Genomic DNA, 23908 nt, shown 5'->3' on the forward strand with positions numbered 1-23908 from the left:
TTGAAGGTGACTGAAGATGGTTGTGATGGTAGGAGACGATCGGTATGGAGCATATAAATCAAGTCATGATCAACATGTTCTCATAAACAAATTATAGAAAGTCTCGTCTTAAATATTCTTTAATTTTCTCCTTATGAATCCTCCATTAGGTTAGAACAATATGGAGCCACTCGGGGAAACCGAGAGTGAGTGTGAGTCCGGTGGAGAAGACTGCTCAAAAGTCTGGCGAGAATGAAGCCGAACTTGGCTTATGTGACAATTAACTCTTCGTTGGTGAGGTCGGGTGCCATGTGCACAACATGAGGATGGTAGTTGAGCATTAACTTCGTTGACGAGTGAGTTGAATAAGTTAATGTGAATTCGAAGCGGGAGACGAACTCTATGGGCTCTCAAGATCGTCTTCAGAGGCTAAAAGAGGTGGGCAATAGCAATTTTAACCGAGTCGGACCTCTCCAGCTCGAACATGATTTTTTCGACTTTTGTGTTGTTCACTTCAAGTTGGAACTCAAATAATAATGGGAGCATGAACCGAAGTTGTTTGTGGGTGTTTATGTGATTTTAGTCTATTTCGGTTTTAAGCTTAGAATTACTTTCTTTTTTAGATAGAGAGAGATTTTTTTAGGGTACTTTAGCAAAATAGCCAAATCAAACCTTTAACATTGCTAAATAGCCAAGGTTTTGTAAATACTAAGTAAATAGCCAGATATCATTTAAGACACTTCTACATTTACTAAAAAGCCCAGGCATTTCCCGCCCATAAGCTCACGGTTTACTTTAAAAAAAGGAATTAACGTGTAAACGAGAATCGAGGAAGTAATAACTGCAATTAATTACCGATTATCTCTCCACCAATATTCAATCTGCCATTAAGAAAAAATCTCTCCCAAATATATTTTCAAAACATCTCCTCTCTCCGACGAACAGGAACTCCATTAACGACAACCGACGAACTGGAACGATTTTTCAGACAACCGACGAACCATTTACTGGAACGGCGAACAGTAAATGTGTGTAAATATTAAGTACTATTATATTTGGATATCTGGTAGAGTTTATTTACGCATATTTACTGCAGAATTTTTCGTAACCTTAACTTATTTACGTATATAAAATGTAAGTATGTATTAACAAATATGCACTAATTTCAGAGCATAACCACTTAACTCACCATGGCAAGAACAAAAACTCCAGCTATCAAAAGTAACGTACCATGTGATTTCCCTTTAAAAAATGTGCCATCCACCTAAATAACAGACCTACAATACTGGAATCCATGGACCGAAGCCCCAAGAGCCAAGAAAAAATATTTGAATGACTTATCAGGATAAACTCTGTAACACAGTATGAACCTGTGTAAATATAGAAACAGTAAATCAGTTATGATATATTAACTGCCAAAGATGTAAATCAATGTAAATACAAATACAATGCTACATACATTTCCAGAAAAAATCAAAGCCAGAGAGTGATACTTAAAAATCGAAAATACCTGGATTCTATATTTCTGGCCGAAAATAACAAATATAATATATAAAAAGAAACAAATAAATTACAACTTCCACGTCCATTTAGTTCCTAAAATAAAGGGAATCATAAATTGACTAAATCATGTTCACACATATATCAGGAAAACAATTCAAAAATTTTCGGGAAAAAATTTAATCTGAAAATTCAAATATGTAATTCAAAATTCAAACGCACATGGGCAATTTTCGGAAATAAAAAAACCTATTATTGGGCCACGTCATCAGCATGACTATTTACTTAGTATTTACAAAACCTTGGCTATTTAGCAATATTAAAAGTTTGATTCGGCTATTTTGCTAATTTTTTGTTTTTTACCTATTTTTTTTTCTTTTTTTGAATTAAAATGTTAAATACATGATTTTGGTGTTTAAGCTTTGGACTGAGATTTTTATTAGAGAGAGAGAGAGAGAGAGTTTTGTTTAATTTTTTTTTATCTTAAATTAAAATGTTAAATAAGTGAGCGCAAAATCAGGTTTTTGAAATTTTAGGAGAGTAAAAAAAAAAAAAAGAACAGAAATATATATCCAGCACAATTATAAATTTTAGATATACTTTTGCTATATATGGTAAACTAAAACTAAGAACATGATATTTTTGAAAAGTAGGAGAGTAGCATTTCACCTAAATCTAAAATGTATATGAGGCATATAGTGGTCATAATTTTATTTATTTCTTATTTTTTTTTATACTATCGATTTTACTTAATTTATTTTACAAAATACATGCCCCCTCTTCTAATATGTCGATTTGTTCAACAACTCAGTAGTTAGTATTGTTTCCGTAGAGCATTAGGTGATACAAATTAATAATTGTTCTTACTACAAATCATTATATGTTATATTCATAATTAATTACGCAAATGACCAAATTTAAATAACACAACTAAGTCTATCTTCGCCACTGACCGAAATGGATAGCATAACCAATCATATAGAAATTGCATGTCGCTTTCATAAAATTTGTTGGTACATATACTCGAGAACATGTCATCTCTCAGTTTATATAATTTAAATTCGGAAAGTATATTAAACACGGATCGAGAGAGAGATGTCTGTTTTTACCAAGTTGACCACACTCGTGTTGCTAGATTAATATAAATAATTTACATGCGTTTAAATCACTGTTTTTATCCATCCAAATTCTTGTTATTATTTGTATATGAAATTTATGTGCCACATTTGAAGACAGATGGGAGATGCAACTTGCACTAAACAAGTTGTTAATAACTTTTTTTCTTCACTAAACTCGAGAATACCTTGATTATGAAGGGACGAACCCACTACACTAGCATAACACCCTCGCTCAAGTCTCCATGGAATCTCCATCCACTTGTGGCCCTTAAACATGAGTACATCATTGCGGCTAATTTGATTTATAAATTGTTGTGTACTATTAATAGATTTGAGAGATATACGTCTATCTTATTCAATAAAACATGAATTCAGATCCCTTGTTCTTTTTTGGTGTCTCATTTGGTGTCACTCCAATCAAAATAAACCAATTTAATCATTTTAATTTATTTTTAAATTAATATAAATTATTAATTAAATAAATGATGACATGACTTATATTTTGATTAGAAGGACATCAAGAGAGACATCAAAAGATGACATAGAATTCGGGTTCATAAAAAATGCATTTGAGATATTTGATGATGTGGGCTTATGCATCTAAAAGATGCCTAGAAAATTTATTGTCATTTTGAGGAGATGTATTTAATGTTTCCAGAGCCGGAGCATGAAACGAGCTAATTGCACTAGGAGACAGCACCCAAGCTGAAACCGTGTTAGATCGATGCTGGACACACTCGAGAATGCTTACCCTTGAGCCTTCGTGTCTAAAATATTTAGAGTTTTATATGCGTTCAGACCAAAGGATTAAAATATCGATACCGATATTCTAATTTTACTGATATATCGACTATTGACGGATATATCGATAGGTATCCAATAACAATTTCAATACTGACTACCGATGGTACCGAAGATATATCGACTACCAATCAATATATCGACAAAAAATCTACAACAAAATAGAATTAAAAGAAAATCTAACATATATATGTCTCCAAATCCAAAATATAAAATAAATTTTTATTTATTATTATGATAAAATAGTTCTCAAATGCTACTTATTCAAGAATCAAGACAACAAATAAACTAAAAAATACACACTATAAATCACAAAATAGTATTCAAATGGCACCAATTTCTTTTTTCAATTTTTTTATTTTTATATAAACTCAAATATTATTGATTATTATTTACATATAATGAAGAATGATATACTTTACAATATATTTTTAAAAATTATTAAAAGATAATATTATAAATATTCTAAAGCCTGATTTTTTATTTTACATATAAATATATACATATAAATAGGTATTGCCATATATATTTATATGTATTATAAAATATAAATAAAGAAATATTAATAATAGTAAGTGAGATCAATAAGTAAAAGATATATAGAATAAAGAATTAAGAAATAAAAAATAAAAGAAATATTAAAACAAATAATGAATTGTTTATTTTTTATTAAAAAAATTTAAATTCGGACAATACTTTATCGATATTTTGAATCTTTTTACTAAAATATATCGATATATTATTTTTTTTAACGATATTTATAAATTGATAACGGTTATAAGTAAAATTTTACCGAGACCTCATCCATACTAAAGCACATTAGGCGCATGTTATTGCCTCGCTTGATGCAATGGAGGCATCATTGATGTATGCATATATATAAATATATATATATATATATATATTTTTAACCGTGTTTGTACTAATAGCCTCAACTATTAGCTATTTGATATTTAACTTTAGAGTTTTTATGATTCATGCTTGTGTGCTAATTATTTTATCCGATAATAGTTAATAATAAAATAAAAAATATTTTTATTCTTCGAACTCAGGTGAAGTTCTAATAATAATTACAAGTACACCACACAAATATATATACATTAAACGTGACTTTTACATAATATTTTTTTTTTAGATTGTGCGACCCGAATTCATCTTTTTAATTTGCGAAACAAAGATGCATACTACTGAATTAGCTTATCGGTTTTTATACAATTTTTGACGGCTCAGTATGCAATTCTAAATATGGAAAGAGTTTCTAGAGGATATGACTTTATGAGTATAGAGGACAATAAACACGCAAGGAAGTGCGAAAAGAAAAGGAATTCTAATTATAGTAATTATCTTTATCTCCATAAATTGAGATCTTTTTACACATTTTCATAATAGATTTGGTAATTATCGTTATTCTTAAATTTAATTCAAAACACAACAGAAAAAAAAAATTCTTTGCCATTTTTTTTAACCCATCTACATCTCCTATACTAGTTGCAAAACCTTCTGTTCATTTTTTTCATAATTTTTTATTATTTATAAAGATCACATATGCAAATTTCTGTATCCTAATCCCGAAACAAATAATTGAAAATTTCAATTGTCACGTACTTTTGAACAAACCAACACTGTAATAACAAGTTGACAACTAAAAGCAAAAGTCAAATGCAAGATTATCGATTTGAACCAGAATGTTTCAACTCCTATATAGCAAATCATTATCCTCATAATTTTTTTAATATTTTCTGACTCATTATTAATCCACGACCGTCCGATTACGATAAACAGTATTAGCTGTCAATCCCTTAATTCGGTCCAAAAAAGTAATCCCATTAGGCTTACGCGCGCGATTGGTTCAACCAAAAACACCAAATTTCAAACAATAAATTAACTCAGATAATTTATTTAACAAATAAATGGGTTATATAATAATTAAAATAAGTTTTGGCGTTGTTGCTGTTTGTTGGTGTATAAGTTTCCATTATTATTATATTATTAAATACGATGAAAACATGAAACGAATGAAACGTTGGTTTTGCCGTAACAATAAAAGACCTGTTCTCTCTTCAAACTCTTCTTCTTCCTTTCTTCGCCGGCCTAATTATTAAAAAAAACCTCCGATATAATACCGTACATATATCCACATATACATACATTATATATATACACCACATATATCACTCTCTTCTCTCTCTCTCTCTCTCTCTCTAGTTTCTTCGTCCGTACAGCTTTGATTCGGACGTTACAGGTGATCGGAAATCGACGGTGGTGAGTCAAAACGCGATGAAGAAGAAGAGGAGAGAGAATATAGCGATCTCTGGACTAGTGATAAGCGCCGTCATAGTCCGCCGTCACCGTCGACTCCGCCGCCTCGTGTTTCAGCTCTTCTCTGCCTTCTCCGCTTCGCTCGTCTTCTTCTTCGTCGCATTCACAACGCTCGCTCCTTCGTCTCCGATCTCTTCGGTAATCAAAGATTAAATTTTTTCGTGTGTATTGCGTATTTGAATGCTGTGTGTTTGTGTGCGTGCGTATTTCTGGTTTTTTTTCGGTCTTTTTTTTTTTTTTTTTTTTTAATTTTCGGTCTGAAGTGGTGTTGAATGTTTGAGATTGGGATCCATTTTGATTAGGGAAGAAGAGAGAGTTCGAGTTCGAGCCGTGATTTGTGGAGTACGAATCGGTCGGAGTTCTACTTAGGCTGTAGTAACGCAAGCCGTACCTTCCTCAGTAAGCCTTTTTTTTTTTAGTTTTGATTTTTAAATCAGTCTCTGTGTGTTGATTCTGGTTCCACTAACGTGGTTTTTGTTCCTGATTTCTTCTTCTTCTTCTTCTTCTTCTTCTTCTTCTTCTTCTTCTTCTCTCTCTCTATCTCTCTGTGTTTTGTATTCTTTTTCTCTGTTTCTTCTGATGAAAGGAAAGGACTTTTGAAGGCTGGTTTGGGTTTGACGTACGTAATATTGTGTTTATTTATTTATTTATTTGCAGCTGCGGATGAGAAAACGAATCCGAATCGGTACCTTTTGATTGCTACGAGCGGAGGTTTGAATCAACAAAGAACCGGGGTTAGATTCTGTTGCCTAAATTTGATCTTGTTCAAGCTAGTAGTTCCTTTTTCCTCTCTCTTTAATTGATCCTTCATCGATATTGTTCCTTAACTGCTTTAACTTTCTCCCTATTAGAAGATTGACATGTTTTTGGATATATATATATATATATATATATATATATATATATATATATATATATATATATATATATATATATCTCCGAAAAATTCCCTAGACACTATTGAGAAAAATGGAAAAAGTAGAAAGTGAAGATCATATCATTTGATTTATTTTTATGATTCTAGATAACGGACGCGGTGGTCGCGGCGTATATCCTTAATGCGACTCTCGTTGTTCCCCGGTTGGACCAAAATTCCTTTTGGCAGGATTCGAGGTCTGTGTTCATTAAGTCCTACAATCAGATCACTATTGCCAATGTGTTTAAAAATATTCTCTAAACCGGCGTTTCTGTTCTTTGTGCAGTGACTTTGCCGAAATATTTGACGTAGAGCAGTTCATTTCATTCTTGTCCAAAGACGTTCGAATAATTAAACAGCTTCCTGTGAAAGGAGGTCAAGCCGGGGCTCCGTATAGTATGCGCGTCCCCAGGAAATGCACGCCGAAATGCTATCTGAATCGCGTTTTGCCCGCCTTGAACAAAAGACACGTGAGTGATAGAAAACTGCGTGGAGGACATAGTTTGTGATTTGTTCGGAAAAATAGGATCATCATCTTAGTGATCATTCTCTTGGTTTCGCAGGTCGTTCAGCTCTCGAAGTTTGATTACAGGCTTTCAAACAAGCTGAGCAAACACTTGCAGAAACTGAGATGCCGGGTGAATTACCACGCCCTGAAGTTCACGGACCCCATTCTCGAAATGGGTAACAAGTTGGTCGAAAGGATGAGGATGAAAAGCCGGCATTTCATTGCCCTCCATTTGAGGTAAAATCTCATTTCTGCTTCTGACCTTCATCGACTAACAGTTCCCCTGTTGGACTCTCCTTGTTATACAAGAGAAGTATAAAAGAAAAAGATAAAGGAAACTACATGTGATTTGTATTGATAGTGTGGATTCTGTTATAGGTACGAACCCGATATGCTGGCTTTCTCTGGCTGTGATTTCGGTGGTGGAGAAAAGGAAAGGAAAGAACTCGGAGAAATGCGAAAGAGATGGAAAACTTTACGGGTGAGTTTTATCTCCAAATACAAAGGACTTTTTTCATATCATAATTCAAAATCTAGCGAATTTGCTAACCGATAATGACTCTCAGCCGAGCAATCCCGACAAGGTAAGAAGAAACGGTAGATGTCCTCTGACACCCGAGGAAGTTGGGCTCATGCTTCGAGGCTTGGGCTACGGAAGCGATGTTCACTTGTACGTTGCCTCGGGCGAGGTCTACGGTGGTGAAGAGACCTTATCCCCATTGAAAAAGCTGTTCCCGAACTTCCACACTAAAGAGAGCATAGCGAGCCGGACCGAGCTCGCTCCTTTCACTGCCTTCTCTTCCCGAATGGCGGCTTTGGATTTCACCGTCTGCGACGAAAGTGACGTTTTCGTCGCAAACAACAACGGAAATATGGCTCGAATATTAGCCGGAAGAAGGTACACTTCTAGTTAATTTTCTGATAACTTTGCGTCTAGTCTTATAGTAGCTCTTTGGAGTTTCATGATAAAACCAATTGCAGGAGATATTTCGGGCACAAACCAACGATTCGTCCGAACGCGAAGAAGTTACACAAGCTGTTTATGAACCGGGACAACATGACTTGGGCCGAGTTTTCCTCGGGAGTCCGAGCTCAGCAGATTGGGTTCATGGGCGATCCGAAGGAAATAAAGCCCGGGAAAGGCGAGTTTCACGAGAACCCCGACGCTTGTATATGCGACGTGGAAAAATCCCCGTCTCAAGACCACAACAGATATAAAGTCAACAGAGATGAAAGTAGAGACTCGGGTTATGATCACATATCGGAGGACGAGCCATCTTTCTTCGAGACGGATTATGTTGATAGCGTAGCGGTAGAGGAGAATTTAGAGCTTAGTTTTTCGGATTTGGAGCCAAAGGCTTTGCCTAGTAGAGTTGACCAGGGTGAGCTAGAAGAGTTGTTCTCGGACTAAACGACGTTAATATTGATAAAACGCAATTCTTTGCCTCGTTTGGTTGCCTTTTTATGCAAGTTACAACAAACAAATTACTTTGTATATAACAAAAAAAAAGGAATATATAAAATAGAAAATTCTTTCCTTGACTGTGTAGGCTTTAGTACAGGATTCCAAAAGTGTTTTAAGTATTAATTACGATATTTTACAAAGTAAATCTTACTCATATATACCATTAGAAAAGTAAATTAACGGTTAAAGAGATAAGAAGGAAATCTTGTAGACAATACTAATTATGGGTGATGGATAACGACTGTTTTTTTTTTTTTTTTTTTAAAGACAACGTTTCCCATGGAACCAATATTCCTTATTATTACGTCCTTGACATTTTCCAAACTCAATATTCTAGATAGCCAGCTCATGATTTTCATATTGAAAACTAATTCCTTTTTTATTTGGTGAGGAAAACTCCATTCATGGCCAAAATAAATTTTTGGCTTCATTATCTTTAATTATAATATGAGATATGGTTACTGTCACGCTATTATTTCAAGTGTATTTGTCTAGAAATTAAGGCGCATTAGAAAAGTGGTAAATCAGGCCAATTTTTTGTATTAAATAGTAGGGAAATAGACGGATCTACTACTCATTGATCTACTACTCATTTCAATGATTTAGACCAAAATATAGAGTTTCTTGTTTTGGACATTTTTAGTAGTTGCTTAAGTGAGCAGGTACATATTTGTCCTTGACTTTATTTTTTGTTTTGAAAATACCTCATTAAAGTAGCGTCACTTAATATGACAAAACCCAAATGAAAACCATTTTCATCTCTTTGGTCTGCGCTCTCTCCTCTCTCTAAAACCCTCAGCCACGTCGCCGAAATCGCCAGGTACCCTCACCCACGTCGCCGAAATCGCCGGAAACCCTCACCCACGTCGCCGAAATCGCCGGGGTCATTGCTAATCTCTCCTACATATCTCAGGTTCGTTGTTAATCTTCATTATTCTTTCAAATATCTACGAATCACCTTTTTTCAAACCCTAAATCGCAGAAAATGACGGCCAAAAAACGCGCGCCGGTTCGGAAGAGTCCGAGGACGAAGAAAGGTCCGACACCGCTGAAGAAAAATCTTTCTCCCGCCAAGAAGCCAACAATGTCTCATCGAGTGAAGAAACCAAAACCAACCATTGAATCTCCGGCTTCGAATTCAGATGAGACATCGCCATTTGAGCTCCGAAAACGAAAACCAACTATAAATGAGGTAAATTTCTTCACTTTGAGCGTTTTGAGTAACTTTTTTATGGCATGCAAAGCTGAGTTTGAGTTATTATTTATGTGATTGTAGAATTCTTTGATCTACGTTTTCTGTTTTTTGAAGACTTCATACACTATAATTTCTGTTATTGTAGACATTTATACCTATAGTCACTAGAATTGTAGATGTTTATGTCTATATTTTCACACCATTTTGTTGTTGTAGACTTTTTTTTTTACATCAACAATTTCTGGAATTGTATTTTTATGTCTACAAGAATTGTAGACATAAAATTCCAAAATTCCAAAAATTGTAGACTGTTTTTTGTATGAGGACTGTTTGTGTAGAGTTTCATGTTTTTTCTTGACATATGCAGAGATTTGAGATTTGTCCCCGAAGAAGAGATTGTGGACCATAACTTCAGCTTCTTCGACGCATTGGACAAGTTTGAGGAGACCATGGCTATGTCTCCCGAGGTGATATAGATGTCTACAGTTGGAGTAACTGTGTACTTATAATATCTACAATTGTTGTCAGTTATAAACTTGCAAGTCTACAGTTTATGTCAACTGTAGACTTGCATGTCTACAGTTGTTATAGTTTGTAAACATGTAAACTAACAATTATTGTATTATGACAAACTAATAATTACATTTTCATCCTAAAAATTGGAGTGTTGAGAATTCTAACTGCTCGAACACTCCATTTACAATGCTCTCCCGGACAAACTACATGGAGACATTCTTTAGACGAATACTTTGTCTGAAACGTACAGTGTTTGTTTATGGCATACAAACTCAATTGTTTTTGCAACATCAATTTGCTAGTGTACAATCCATGAAGCTGGAGTGTCACAGGAGAATTGATATCCAGCACTTGCTCATCGCTACTTGGATGAAGAGGAGGAGGAGGAGCGGACTGTGTAGGTGGAGGAGGAGGATGAGGAGGAGGAGCAAACTGCCTACGTGGAGGAGGCAGAGGAAGAGGAGGAGCGGCCTTCCTACATGGAGGAGAGGACTCTCTACGTGGAGGAGGCGGAGTAGGAGGAGTCTATCTAGGTGGTGGAGGAGGGGGCTCTCCACATGGAGGAGGGTACTCTCTACGTTCTTGCGTTGGCTCGTAGAAAGTATTCATGTCCTCCAGTCCCTGTGTTGGCTCAACCGTGTTAGGAGTTGATCTAAATCCTGGAGAAACTATGCTCTCCCTTGTTGGCTCATGCCTTTCCCATGGCTCTTCAGATATTTTCAAAATCATATGAAATCTTCCAACGTCAGGAATCGTTTTCCTCAAATACAAAAAAGCTTTCAATTGACTATTGTCTTTAATCTCAACATGTTTACATGCACCATCAATCAAGTACTTCAAACTGATTATGTGAGTTGATGGGGAAAGGCCAAGCTCCGCGAACAACATCTACATTAGAATAGGGTAGTTCACCGAAGACGACACCATAATACCCAAATTTCCTCCCTCGACGTATACTGTGGGTTCGACCCATGTCACTGTGCTTCATAAATATATATATTTTTGACATTCCTGCATAGGAAAAACGCATATCTTATTTTGTTATTATCGTGTATGAAAAAAAATTAAATGTCTACAATGAGAATATCTGTAGATATGTATATCTACAATTACGCCAATTGTAGATATATATTTCTACAATTATTGTAATTGTAGACATATAGGTCTACCTTCAGCTGTTGTACACTAATACGTCTACAACAACGGAAGTTGTAGAGTTATATGTCTACAAAAACTGAAGTTGTAGACCTATATGTTTACAATTACAATACGATGTATAATGGAGAAAGTCTACAATTTCAGAGACTGTACACATGTATGTCTACAATTCAAGAACGCGAAAAAACTCAAACGTCCAAAAACACGAAGAACAAGACACAAACAAACCCAGCAACAAACAACACAGAGACGACGGGTAATGGCACCAACAAACCCAGAACGAACGACGAAAAAGAAGCTTTCTTTTAAGATGCACGATGATGGCGTTGAACAAACATGCTCTCCGAAACCTAGGAACTCAGAAACCCGACGAGGATGAACGAAAACCTAGAAACAAAAAGAGAGGAGAGAAGACGACGATGACGATGAACGAAAGAATCCTACTTTTAGACGACGACAAAGTGGTCGGAGAGCTGAGCTGAGCTTCAGAGACACGCAGCTCATGGAGGAAGTTCAAACGTCCTTCACACGCAGAGAAAAAAAAGAGGAGATAGAGAGTTGTGCATGGCACAATAAACAAGACATACGGGAATTCTTATTGAGTAAATTTTGGTTTGGGACTTGAATGAACAAAATTGTAAATTAAAGGACAAATCGGGTATCAAAATATTATCTCTTTTCAAAACACTACTAAAAGTGTCAAAAAACAATCTACTCTATATTTTGGTCCAAACTATTAGAATGAGTAGTAGAACCGGTCATTTCCCTAAATAGTATTTGTTTCTTAAAATTAGGAGCCCATAAATAAATAATATAGACTTTTTTCCGATAAAAAAAAAAAAAAAAAAAAAAAAGTTTGAACAAGGAACAAAACGACGGAGTTTAAGTGCGACGTGGCAAAACCCGTAATCCAGTTATGAGAACGACGTGGCAGAACTGAGATCCATTGTTTTCTTTTCAATTTTCATTTTAATTTATTTTCCACTCTCGGTCTGTGGCTTCTGAGTCCTCCTGACCCTTCAAACCGTAGAGAGAGAGAGCAACAATGGCGTGTAGATTCTCGACGCAGCTAGCGACAACGCATGGTAATCTCCACCACTCGAAAGCTTCAACCTCCAATGGCGGAGGTGCACTGTCGTGGAGGCGTACTTTAGCGCCGGACTCTCTCGTATCTTCTTATTCTGCTTCTTCGTTTTCCGCTACTTTCCCTTGTAAGCTTCACGATCTTCGAGAGTCAATCTAGTGCACGTATACAATGGCTAAATGCTCGATCGCTTAAGACAAAGAGTTTAGGTTTTTTGTTCAATTATTGATTAGAAATTGTTTGAGTGAAGAAGAGAAAAGAGTCGACACCTTCCGTTATTGATTATTTCAGTGACTTCTCTAACTATGGTTGCCCTTCCAGAACTTAATAATTGACCATTTAGACTAATTACGGTGCAAATTAGTTATGAATTGAACTGATTTGCATAGATTATAACTAAATATAGTGTAAATAGAGTCAATGAATTAGACCTGGCCAATTTGATGAGTCGAGACTTAAAACCAGTATCTATACGAGTGAAAACCAGTATCATCACACCAACCGTAAGTCTGTAAGGATTTTTCAATAATGGTCATGATCATAATATAACTCAGTGTTTGTTTTTATACGGACCAATTTTAACACTTATACTATTTTGGCCTTAACACATTTTTACTTGCAATACAAGAAATGAAAACTTTTCTCAGTAACTATGCCCCGAGTCCTCATGAAGCTTTTTTGATTTTGTTGAGAGAGAGAGAGAGAAGAGAGAGTAATTGATATATAATTTTAACTTTTTTAAGATCTATAGTACCAGGGAATCCTCAGAGGCGGGGTGTAGTGTCGTGCACGGGTCAGACGATCGGAGCGGTGAACCTCGGTCCAGGCACGCCGGTAAGGCCAACGAGCATACTCGTTGTGGGTGCCACGGGAACTCTCGGAAGGCAAATCGTGCGCCGAGCTTTAGATGAGGGCTATGACGTCAGGTGCCTCGTAAGGCCCAGGCCCGCCCCTGCCGACTTCCTCCGTGATTGGGGCGCCACCGTCGTCAATGTACGTCAAAAAACCTCAAAACTTGTTTTCCCTTTACTTGGCATTCCAATCAATAAATGACCACACAATTTTGCATAAACTGGTTGATGGGAAAATCTCGAGTTTTGCTTACGTTTTTGTCTTGCTAAGCCCCTCCTCCATCTCTCTGATGTGGGGTTCTTAACAATCTCGATCCCATTTATACGGTTTTTTTTTGGATTAGGCTGACCTCACCAAACCAGAGACGATACCTGCGACGCTGGTTGGTATTCACACTGTGATTGATTGTGCCACGGGGCGTCCAGAGGAGCCTATAAAAACGGTAGGTTTCGGTTACTGGTCTGTAATATGCTAGCTTCAATGACACATGTGCTTAAAGTTACACCAAAACAGATTGGCAACAAAAGCCGATCTTTGTTCGTGTTGCTCTTTACTAAATCTCTCTTGTTTAGTGAAGGAACTTCTTTTTCATCTGATGCACTTTTTTTCTATTAGGTAGACTGGGAAGGAAAAGTCGCTCTGATACAGTCAGCGAAAGCAATGGGAATCCAGAAATACGTTTTCTTTTCCATCCACAACTGTGACACACACCCTGAAGTCCCGCTCATGGAGATCAAGTTTTGCACCGAGAAGTTCCTTCAGGAGTCGGGCCTAAATCACGTCACCATAAGGTTATGTGGTTTCATGCAAGTGAGTCATCGCAAATCTTGAGTTTCCCTTCTCGATCGGTCCAAACTCTTGTGTGGATATCTATTTCTCTCTTGACCTATCGACTCCTATTTCTTGTCATTCTTTTCAGGGTCTCATCGGTCAGTACGCGGTGCCTATCCTTGAAGAGAAATCTGTTTGGGGAACTGATGCTCCTACTCGGATTGCTTACATGGACACCCAGGTTTTTATTTTCGTTCTTTGAAAACCATGACATGAAAATAATAATATTTTCTTAGTGCATATAGTCCCCGAACTATTATACGAGTGGTGGCATTTTGGTTATGAACTAAATTTTTTGAGCAAAATAGTCCTCGAACTATTGATTTTTATAAAGATTATTAACTCTTTAATGAAATCTATCACAAAATAAACTTCAGAACTTATATTCCAACTTGAAGCAATGGCTAATTTTGTACAAAGGCTAATCAAATTATCAGACCATAAAAACACAAAACAAACGTTATACCCTGGTCTTGTATGAATTATAAACGAGCTATTTAGGTGTCTAAAAATGTTGTAGAGTTCAGGTGGTAGAGTTCCGTAAAATTGTATATACAACAATGCCGCAAAATCAATAGTTCGAGGATCCTTTTTTTCATGAAGTTAGGTTGAATACCAAAAGGCCACATGCATAATAGTTCGATGAATATTTTCACACAAAAAAACTTAATATTTTTATGGCTTCTTTAAAATTAATTTCAACTTTATCTCAGGACGTGGCTCGCCTCACATTCATAGCGTTACGAAACGAGAATATTAAGGGGAAACTTCTCACATTTGCCGGACCGCGAGCATGGACAACTCAAGAGGTGAAAAAAATTAACTCTTAGATTTGCTCGAAAGCGTCTATAAGTTGTCCAGCGTTTGACCTATCCGCAACCGTATTCACAGGTCATAACATTGTGTGAAAGGCTAGCAGGGCAGGACGCGAATGTCACAACTGTTCCGGTCTCGATCTTGCGATTTACCCGTCAGCTAACTCGGTTGTTCCAATGGACTAATGATGTTGCTGATAGGCTGGCATTTTCAGAGGTAAAATTAGAAATTCGTGCAAAATTATACCCTGGTCTTTAAATTGATCAAATTTACATCATAACATATTAAAGTTATGCAAATTATGCCCTTTATTCTTTATTAGCAAAAATACCATGATGCATACAATTTTCTTCTAATTTATACCAGAAAAATGATAACATTTTGCGAGGCAATTAAAGATGAACGTCAGTTGTAAGTAGTAAGTTTTAGGTAAACTATGGATTGGTTGGAATTTGATATCTTAGAAATTTGTATAAATTTTCTGATAAAAAGTGAGCGTATAGTTTTACATGAAATGAAAAATAAAAGTATTGTTGTGTAGTATATCTCAAGTCCTTTTTAATCAACGTAAACTAATTACTCTGTGACTAAGTCTGTCTGTGCCGTAAAATAATGACTGTTCGATTAGGTTCTTTCAAGCGACACCGTGTTCTCTGCTCCGATGGCCGAGACTTATAGCCTACTCGGGGTCGACGGGAAAGATATCGTGTCGCTAGAGAAATACTTGCAGGATTACTTTACAAACATTTTGAAGAAATTGAAAGACATCAAAGCTAGTTCAAAGCAATCGGATATTTACTTTTGAAGCAATGTTGTAAATGAGCTATATATATCATGATTCCACTTGTGTAGAGGTCTTTTCTGACTCACTTTGATTACAGTCTCTCTTTCACCTATCTTCTCGTTCCTCTTTGGAAATTCAATTGTAGAGCAAACTTGTGAGTGTCAGTTTTATGAAAACTGTGTATTCATTGTTATTGAAGATCCTGTTCTTACAACTACATGTACCATATAATGTATTGGAAGTCATATATAAAAATGTTTCATATTAAATAAGATTTCTTTTGAGAATTTTAATTATACAACTATTTGAAGCTCTGATTAATGCACTAATATTTCGATCAAAAGAGACATTTATTTAATTTTTTTAACGCGAGTATGTGACTAATTATTGTTCCAGGATATACAGAAATATCTTTAAGAGTCAAGCCCTCGATTTAGGTCGCGTAATGAGAGCCTCCGTGCTTTAATCGTCAAACAACATCATTAAAAGCGCAAAGAGCCGGAACCTAATCACTTATCGTTTTTTAGAGAACTTAAGTTATTGGTGGGAGACTACTATTCTAACTAGCTTTAAGGTCCCTTAAATAGACCGAGATTTATAATCTAGATGTGCTTAAAAACTTAGTTACATATAAAACTCTTAAGTAATGAATTAATCTGAATTGATAATAAAAAGATGCAAAAGGAATTATTGCATGATTCAAACCCGTGATTGCATAATTTAAAACGCTTAATTACATAATTAAAAACTCAAACTAACTAAACACGTATCAATACAATTGTGGTTAGCTCGACATTTTGACGCAATGATCTTTCTATGGTGAATGGGGACGAGCCATTATCCTTCGGATGAAAACATCCAAAGTTGGGCCTCTTGAATCTGGGGAGAGAGAAACGAAGAACCCCGATGACAACGCTAGAACCTAGGCCGAGGAGACCCGTGGGGAGCTAGCCTAGGGGAAAGACTTTCCAAGTTAAGGAAGCCTTGGGCTAGGTGCCCATGGAATATCGACACATTTTTTTGTAGCCATCCTAAAAATTTAGTGTGAAAACATTTATTTTTAAAGCATTTTATTATTACATCTCACATCTCATTCTTATTATGAGAATATATCATTTTTTGTGTGCATCTCTCGATATACCTTTACTTCATTTCTTCGTCTTTCCTTAAAAAAATGAGTTCTTTTTTTAGACTAGTTGGAGACGATAGAGGGGATAATATTCGCAAAAATGAAGAAGGTTTAGGTGTATGGAGTAGGTGTTAAGTTTAATCTCAAAGACATTTTGTTTGATAATATAGCTTTATGAGGTATTTGCGTGAATGAAAAGTCGTTCTTGAAATAGACGAGTAATTTTAAAGCTTCGACCCGGAAGATGTGAAATTACGATAAATATGTTTAAGGTGAAGAAAACGTTTTGGAATATTTTCAAGGAATCTTTCGAGTTCATCTTGAATAAGTTGAAATTGTCGGAAGAAGATTTCGATAAATTCTCGAGAGTTAAGGAAAATTCTCGAAGCAAATAAATATTCTAGAATGCCTTAAATATATTTGAAATAGTTTAAATCGAGAGAAGAAATTTTCTTGATTATTTTCCACTTAATCATGGAATAAGAAGCTTTTAAAGCTTTGGAATTTATTTGCCACAAGAAAAGAAAATAAAGATAACCTTGTAGTGGAAAATAGATTAAATCAACGGTTTGGCCAGACATTCTTTTATCTAGTTTGAGTCTTAGTCTTATGTGTCTAGTTTATTGTCTATTTTCAGGAGTTAAGTTGTTGCTGCTTTTGAGTTGGCCAATTGGACAACTTATACCGTTAATAACTTGAGCTCTATCCTTAGACAATTAACTAATTTAGTTGGAGAAAATCTCTCCTACAATAGAGTCTGTAACCGTAGTGACCCATTTTTTTTTATAATGCAGATTCTATTTTTCAAAAAAAAAAAAAAAGAGGAAAGAAGAAGAGAAACGCCGAGAGGGAGATTAAGAAGAAGCCAACAATTTCTCGATGGAGGTAAGGAGTCCATCCTATGCTCCATCTCATCTTCTTCGTTCTTCTTCTTTAAACTCCATGAAAGAGAATCTAGGATTTGCTTCTCTCTCGGTTTAGTGCTCGTGAAGCTTTCCGGTGTGAATCCATGGACGAGGAAGGGTCAAGGTCATGTTTATCACCTTCAAATCAAGGTAAAGAAATACATCCTTGATTTTATTGATTGTCTAAAAATTAGGGTTTGAGTTGGGGGGATTCCGAGTTGGATTCACGAAAATTGGTTTTGAGTTTGTGCTATCATGGTCTTTAATTTCTAATTTGATGTTGCTGATTCTTGAGATTTCGTTTTGGTTCGATTTTCTAAACTGGATGATCTGATAAAACGAATGTGTACAGTCTGCTATGTTCTGAAATGTAGACTTCATGGGCTTTCAAAAATGTCCATGAACGTGAAAATCCGTCAAGTATAGAATTAGTTATGAGTTTTTGAAATCAATGACTCAAAGCTGTGAACGCTGAAATTTTCATAACTGTAACCTGATATTACGAGTTGTTTTTGAGGTGATTATTCTGATCCGATTAATACTTGTAATATCTCGTTAGAAAGCAACTGAACCTGACTTTTCTATGAAACTTGAATCGTTCGGTTTAGAATTGTTCAGCTTGAGTTATGATGCTTTTTGCAGTAGTTGTCCGAATCAGTTTTGTTATATGCGTTAAGTTTTGGTTCAACTTGATTGGATCGTTGATACAGTTTGAGGTTGATGATGATTAACGATGAGTTAAATCTAATTGTTTGTTGCGTTTGTGCCCACCGAGTGTAGTATGCAGTGACCGAGAACGAGACTTCACAATCACCCAGTATAGTATGCTGTGAGGGTTCGCTATTAAGGCTTGTTAGCGATTCGACTGAGGCTTGCCGATGAACTGTATTAGGTGCACTGTCTGATAACATGAATAGCATGTGTAATTTCGAGACAAGTAACCGTGAGATAAACCAAGCTCCCTACCACCATGCAGTATAGACTAGGATTAGGTATGAGATCCGTCAGATTGAGAGTAGCGAGCGTTGGTTTCAAGTGGATTGTCAGCAGTCCTATTGCAAGTGAGATGGGCACGCTAAAAAATATATCCAATATACTTTGACTGAGATTGAAGGTAACTTCTCGGAGAGAAAGCCACATCTATACCCAGAAAGCCCAGAAAGTAACGCAACGAACCCATATCTTTCATAGTAAAGCACCGAGCCAAGTCAAACTTCAATGCTTCAATCCCATCATAACCATCACCGGTAATAATCATATAATCAAAATACAAGAAAGCATACAAGAAAGCATACAACAAACCCATCATCACGGTGACTGGGCTGATGCGCAACATCGGATGGGGTGTCATGTAAACTTCATCATGAAGATCACCATACAAGAAAGCATTTTTCACTTCCATCTGAGATATCTTCCACCGATGAACAGAAGCCACGACAATTAGAGTGCGGATGGTCGTCATATTCGCAACTGACGCAAAAGTCTCTTCATAATCCATACCATACCCATGTGAATAGCCTTTAGCAACAAGACGGGCTTTGTACCGCTCCACGGACCCATCAGATTTGGTCTTGATCTTATAGACCCAATGTCTCACTTCCTTGACGACAACGGTATGAAGTCCCAAGTGTGAGTCTGATGTAGAGCAGTAAGTTCCTCAGCCACAGCAGTCTGCCAAAATAGGTCAACAACAGCCTCTTTATAGGACAAAGGCTTAAAAAGAGAGTGAAAAGACACGAGAAATAAAACAAAAGAGTTAGAATATGAAGAATAAGAAAAGTCGAGAAGGTTAGTGGATTTACGAGGACGAGTGGATTGACGCAGATCAGAATGATCCGCAATCTCGAGCGATGGTTAAGCAGTTGTAGTAGGGGAGGTTGAAGGTGTGTATGTCTTGGAAACCAAAGTATTAGTGGGTATACCCTCATCGGTGTCAATACCAAAATGATCAATACGAATAAGGTCATCCTGAGTAGGAATGGCAACGGGTACGGGTTTTAGCGGGTACATCAATACCGATACCCGTACCCGCCTATTAAAATACCCGTTAACCCATACCCGTTAACCCGGTTTTCCCAACGGGGCGGGTAACGGGTATACCCGCCGGATGACGGGTGCCAAAATTGAGCACCCGCTAACCCGTTTAAAAAAAATAAAAAAATAATTTTTAATAAGAATCAAAACAACAACCTACTCATTATGATGTAATATAATGTTTTCTTTAAAAAAAAATATCTAGTTTTTTTCCATAAAAATAATTAACGGGCGGGTTAGCGGGTTAACGAGGCGGGTTTAACATTTTCGCTACCCGACCCGTACCCGCTAAAATACTAACGGGTAATACCCGTTAGCCCGTTAACTCATTTTGAACGGGTATTACCCGACCCGTTAAGACCGGGTATCGGACGGGCTAACGGGTTTCGGGTAAAAATGCCATCCCTAATCCTGAGTCATGTGATGTGAACTAGCGGGAACAGAGAAAAAATAATATGCTCTAAAAGCACAACATGACGAGAGGCATACAATTTATGACTAATCAGATCAAAACAACGATATCCCTTCTGACCAATACGATAACCCAAATAGACACACAAAGCAAACTTATGAGATAATTTATCGTGCTCGACGTGAGGTCGAAGCATGAAACAAGTGGAACCAAACATATGCAAAGAGGTATAATCGAGGACATTTTCAAACAGTTTTTTCAAAGGGGGTCAATTCTGAATTGTGAGAGGTTGTGATTCTGTTTATGACATATACAGCGGTATGAATAGCCTTCCCCCAAAAAATGACTGGGAATCTCGGCGGACAATAGGAATGAGCGAGCAGTCTCAATAAGATGACGATGTTTTCTTTCAGCGATACTGTTTTGTTGAGGCGTGTCAGTACATGGAGTTTGACGAATGGTCCTATCAGAAACAAGTAACTGCAAAAAATTGTTAGAAAGTATATTCACCCCCTAAATCACAACGAAAACATGTAATGACAGTAGAGTGTTGTGTTTTCATGAGAGCTCTAAAATCACGATAAATGTCCAAAAAATCATATCGACGCTTCATTAGATAAAATCAAGTGTAACGAGTGAAATCAACAATAAATGAAAAGCAATAAGTAGAACCACCCTTAGTAAACACGGGAGCAGGTCACACACATCAGAATGCACAATATCAAAGAGAGCAAGAGATGACGAAACACTTTTTTGAAACAGTAAAGCTGAATATTTCGCAAGTTTACAACCACTACAATAAAAAAAAATATAATGAGAATGTAAATATCCTAAAGCTCCTGTAGAAACTAAAAAACGCAAACGAGACACTGAAACATAATCCAAATGAGAATGCCACAAATAAAAATAAGACGAAAAATGACTCAAATGAATATAAGATAAATCCACACTAGAGGTAGCCACATTCAATACTTTGAGTTCATCCAAGACATATAGTCTCCCTGCCTACGGCCTGCCCAATCACTGTCTGAGATCGCTGATCATGAACACCACAAGTGGAAGGAGAAAAGGTGACTAAAAAACCAAATTCACACAATTGACTGATAGACACAAGATTCATAGCAAAACTAGGGATATAGTAGACATCACGAAGAGAAATATGAGATGTGGCAACAGAACCAACACCCTTTAATAGCATAAGAGTGTCATCGGTGGTCATAATGGGAAGAGATGAACGACGAGACAATTGCACAAAAGATGGAAAGTGAAGAGACATATGGTGGGAGGCACTCGAATCAAGTATCCACATGGAGGATGGTATACCTGGGACTGACAACGAGGACAAACCTTTTGAGGAAGAGGCATATATGACATGAGGTTGTGAGACAATAAACTGTTAGAACTACTCAAATATGTACGAATCCACAAATGGGGCATCGATATATTTATGGAATTGAGGTGGACTAGGTGCTCATGGAGTCATCAGATGGGGTGCCCACGGAGCTGTCGGACGCTGCTGAGGCTTGGATAGATGTTGTTGCTGAGGTGGTCGTTGTTATTGTTATGCTTTGCCTCTGCTCAACAAGAGCGGACACTAAGCCTTTAAATGCCAATTCCTCTTACAAAAGGAAAACTCATCCAGAGGGACTGTCATTGATGCTGGGCGCACTGGCATCGGACGGTCGATATGGGACAGTAAGGATAGCATGCACTGTAGGTGGTGGAGTCTCCTTGTCAGTCTTAGACCTGAGACGAACCTCTTCAGCCAGCAGCTCGTTGACCACAAAATCAACAGAAGGAAGAAGATTGCGGTGAAGAATCGCACCACGCAATCCCTCAAAGTCGTCACGAAACGCCATTAGAAATTGAACCAATCGCTGCTCTTCACGCCGATAGATGTAATCCTTCAGTGCCTTCAACTCAGCCGACTCAGCCAATGTCAAATGATCCCACAACGAGGACATGGCAGAATAGAACTCTCGAATACTCATATTGTTATGCCGAAGTGCACGAATATCCATCTCCAATTGATAGTGCTTGATAAAGTTCAGAGCCGTCTCAAAGAAATTGGGGGCCTTGGGCGAGAAGAAAAATGAGGGTCTTTTATAATTATATTTAATGACAAAATAGAAAGCAAGAAAATTACACAAAATCCACTTTTCTTGCTTTTTGAGATGCAAATTCAGAACTTAAATCTTTATACTCAAGTTTGTCTAACAACTCTTTTTCAACTGACAAAATAGCAAGTCCACTGAATCTTTCTTGACACATAGATGACCTCAAATAAGACTTTATCAACTTTAACTTGGAAAAACTTCTCTCTGCGGAAGCAACAGAAACATGAATAGTCTAAATCAATATCATTAGGATTAGGAACAATATGAGTATTCGAGAGTTCTATTCTGCCATGTCCTCGTTGTGGGTCAAGAGGACATAAGCATTAGGAAAAGAATCAATATGCTTAATATAATTAAGTATTTCCATCGAATTGTTATCATCCTTTTGAAAAACTTCCCTTCAAACCTTTAATTCAGAAAATAAATCCAAACCATCTAAATCAGAATTTCCATCATACCTTAAAAAACATTCAAGATTTAAACAACATTTAGCTTAAGTTTTTTAAAGTTAAACAAAAATCCAAATAGATTTTCAAATACTTTAAATTGTTCAAATCTAGTTCTAAGAGAAGTTATTACTTGATCAACCATAAAAATAAAATACTCAACTCTAAATAACTCCTCGGGAGATCTTATGTTATCATCAACATCATTTTCTTCAAAATGTTTTTTTTCTACGGATAACTCTTTTTTCACGAAATTTATGATCTATCTTCATCTCATTTGCAATTTCTTTTGCGGAAATCATAGCAGATACAAATCCATTTTCACGATAATTTAAAAAAAAAAAAAAAAAGAAACAAGGCCTTTTAGTTGATTAATAGCATCGTCGATATGAATATCTTCACTTTGAAAGTTTTTGCTAACCGAATTGACAACAAACAAATTATCATACCAAATACTCATACCTAGCAAAAATTCAAAATCCTCCAATTCATATATTGCTAGACATTTAGCTTCACTCTTTATTTTGGGATCTTCACTTGTTTCTTCTAACTCGAATAAAGCATCTCGAATTTTAGGTGCTTGAAATTGAATTGCTTTAACACTTTCAATACGACTTTCCCAACGAGTTTGTGATAGTGACTTGACTGTAAGATTAGATATATTATTTTTCAAAACTTTCCATCGTTTGGGAGAAGAAGAAAATAATGAATAAATTCGTTGAAGAACTCCAAAAAAAGATACCGCCCTAACACAAGAGTTTGCAACATCACAAATTACTAGATTAAGACTATGACAACCACAAGGAGTATATAATGCTATAGGATTTACATCTAATAATCTTTTTTGCACACCTTGATTTTTTCCTTTCATGTTAGATCCATTATCATATCCTTTACCTCTTGCATATTGTATATCAAGCCCTAAACATTTAAGTTCTTCCACAAGCTCATCAAAAAGTCCTTCTCCGGAAGTGTCGTCTACATTTAGAAATCCTAAAAAATATTCTTGAATCATAATAGGAT

At 36.3% G+C, this 23908-nt stretch overlaps 2 protein-coding genes across 2 annotated transcripts; both read left to right on the forward strand.

The window, feature by feature from the left end:
- Positions 1–5399: 5399 nt before the first annotated feature.
- Positions 5400–8678, forward strand: LOC149389458 (O-fucosyltransferase 16-like). Its single transcript, XM_089624750.1, has 9 exons — positions 5400–5855; positions 6020–6116; positions 6375–6451; positions 6742–6830; positions 6920–7103; positions 7197–7378; positions 7520–7622; positions 7708–8039; positions 8123–8678. Exons 1-9 carry the CDS (start codon positions 5676–5678, stop codon positions 8550–8552), a joined length of 1674 nt encoding a protein of 557 aa, XP_089480876.1. The 5' UTR covers positions 5400–5675; the 3' UTR covers positions 8553–8678.
- A 3842-nt stretch (positions 8679–12520) lies between these two features.
- On the forward strand, positions 12521–16129 carry HCF244 (NAD(P)-binding Rossmann-fold superfamily protein). Its single transcript, XM_089624830.1, has 8 exons — positions 12521–12686; positions 13311–13552; positions 13755–13853; positions 14027–14221; positions 14331–14423; positions 14956–15051; positions 15134–15274; positions 15687–16129. The coding sequence occupies exons 1-8, from the start codon at positions 12521–12523 to the stop codon at positions 15861–15863; spliced, it is 1209 nt and encodes a 402-aa protein (XP_089480956.1). The 3' UTR covers positions 15864–16129.
- The last annotated feature ends 7779 nt before the right edge of the window (positions 16130–23908 follow it).

This window comes from Urtica dioica, chromosome 8 (assembly GCF_054948205.1).
Source record: "Urtica dioica subsp. dioica isolate 48M chromosome 8, U.dioica_male_clone48M_v1_H2, whole genome shotgun sequence".
NCBI lineage: Eukaryota > Viridiplantae > Streptophyta > Magnoliopsida > Rosales > Urticaceae > Urtica > Urtica dioica.

Excerpts from the sequence above, each read along its gene's own strand:
- LOC149389458 (XM_089624750.1), top strand. The coding sequence starts at position 5,676 with ATGAAGAAGAAGAGGAGAGAGAATATAGCGATCTCTGGACTAGTGATA. Across the intron at positions 6,452-6,741 it reads TGAATCAACAAAGAACCGGG|ATAACGGACGCGGTGGTCGC; the intron begins GTTAGATTCTGT and ends TTATGATTCTAG. Across the intron at positions 6,831-6,919 it reads TCCTTTTGGCAGGATTCGAG|TGACTTTGCCGAAATATTTG; the intron begins GTCTGTGTTCAT and ends TTCTTTGTGCAG.
- HCF244 (XM_089624830.1), top strand. The coding sequence starts at position 12,521 with ATGGCGTGTAGATTCTCGACGCAGCTAGCGACAACGCATGGTAATCTC. Across the intron at positions 13,553-13,754 it reads GGGGCGCCACCGTCGTCAAT|GCTGACCTCACCAAACCAGA; the intron begins GTACGTCAAAAA and ends TTTTTGGATTAG. Across the intron at positions 15,275-15,686 it reads ATAGGCTGGCATTTTCAGAG|GTTCTTTCAAGCGACACCGT; the intron begins GTAAAATTAGAA and ends CTGTTCGATTAG.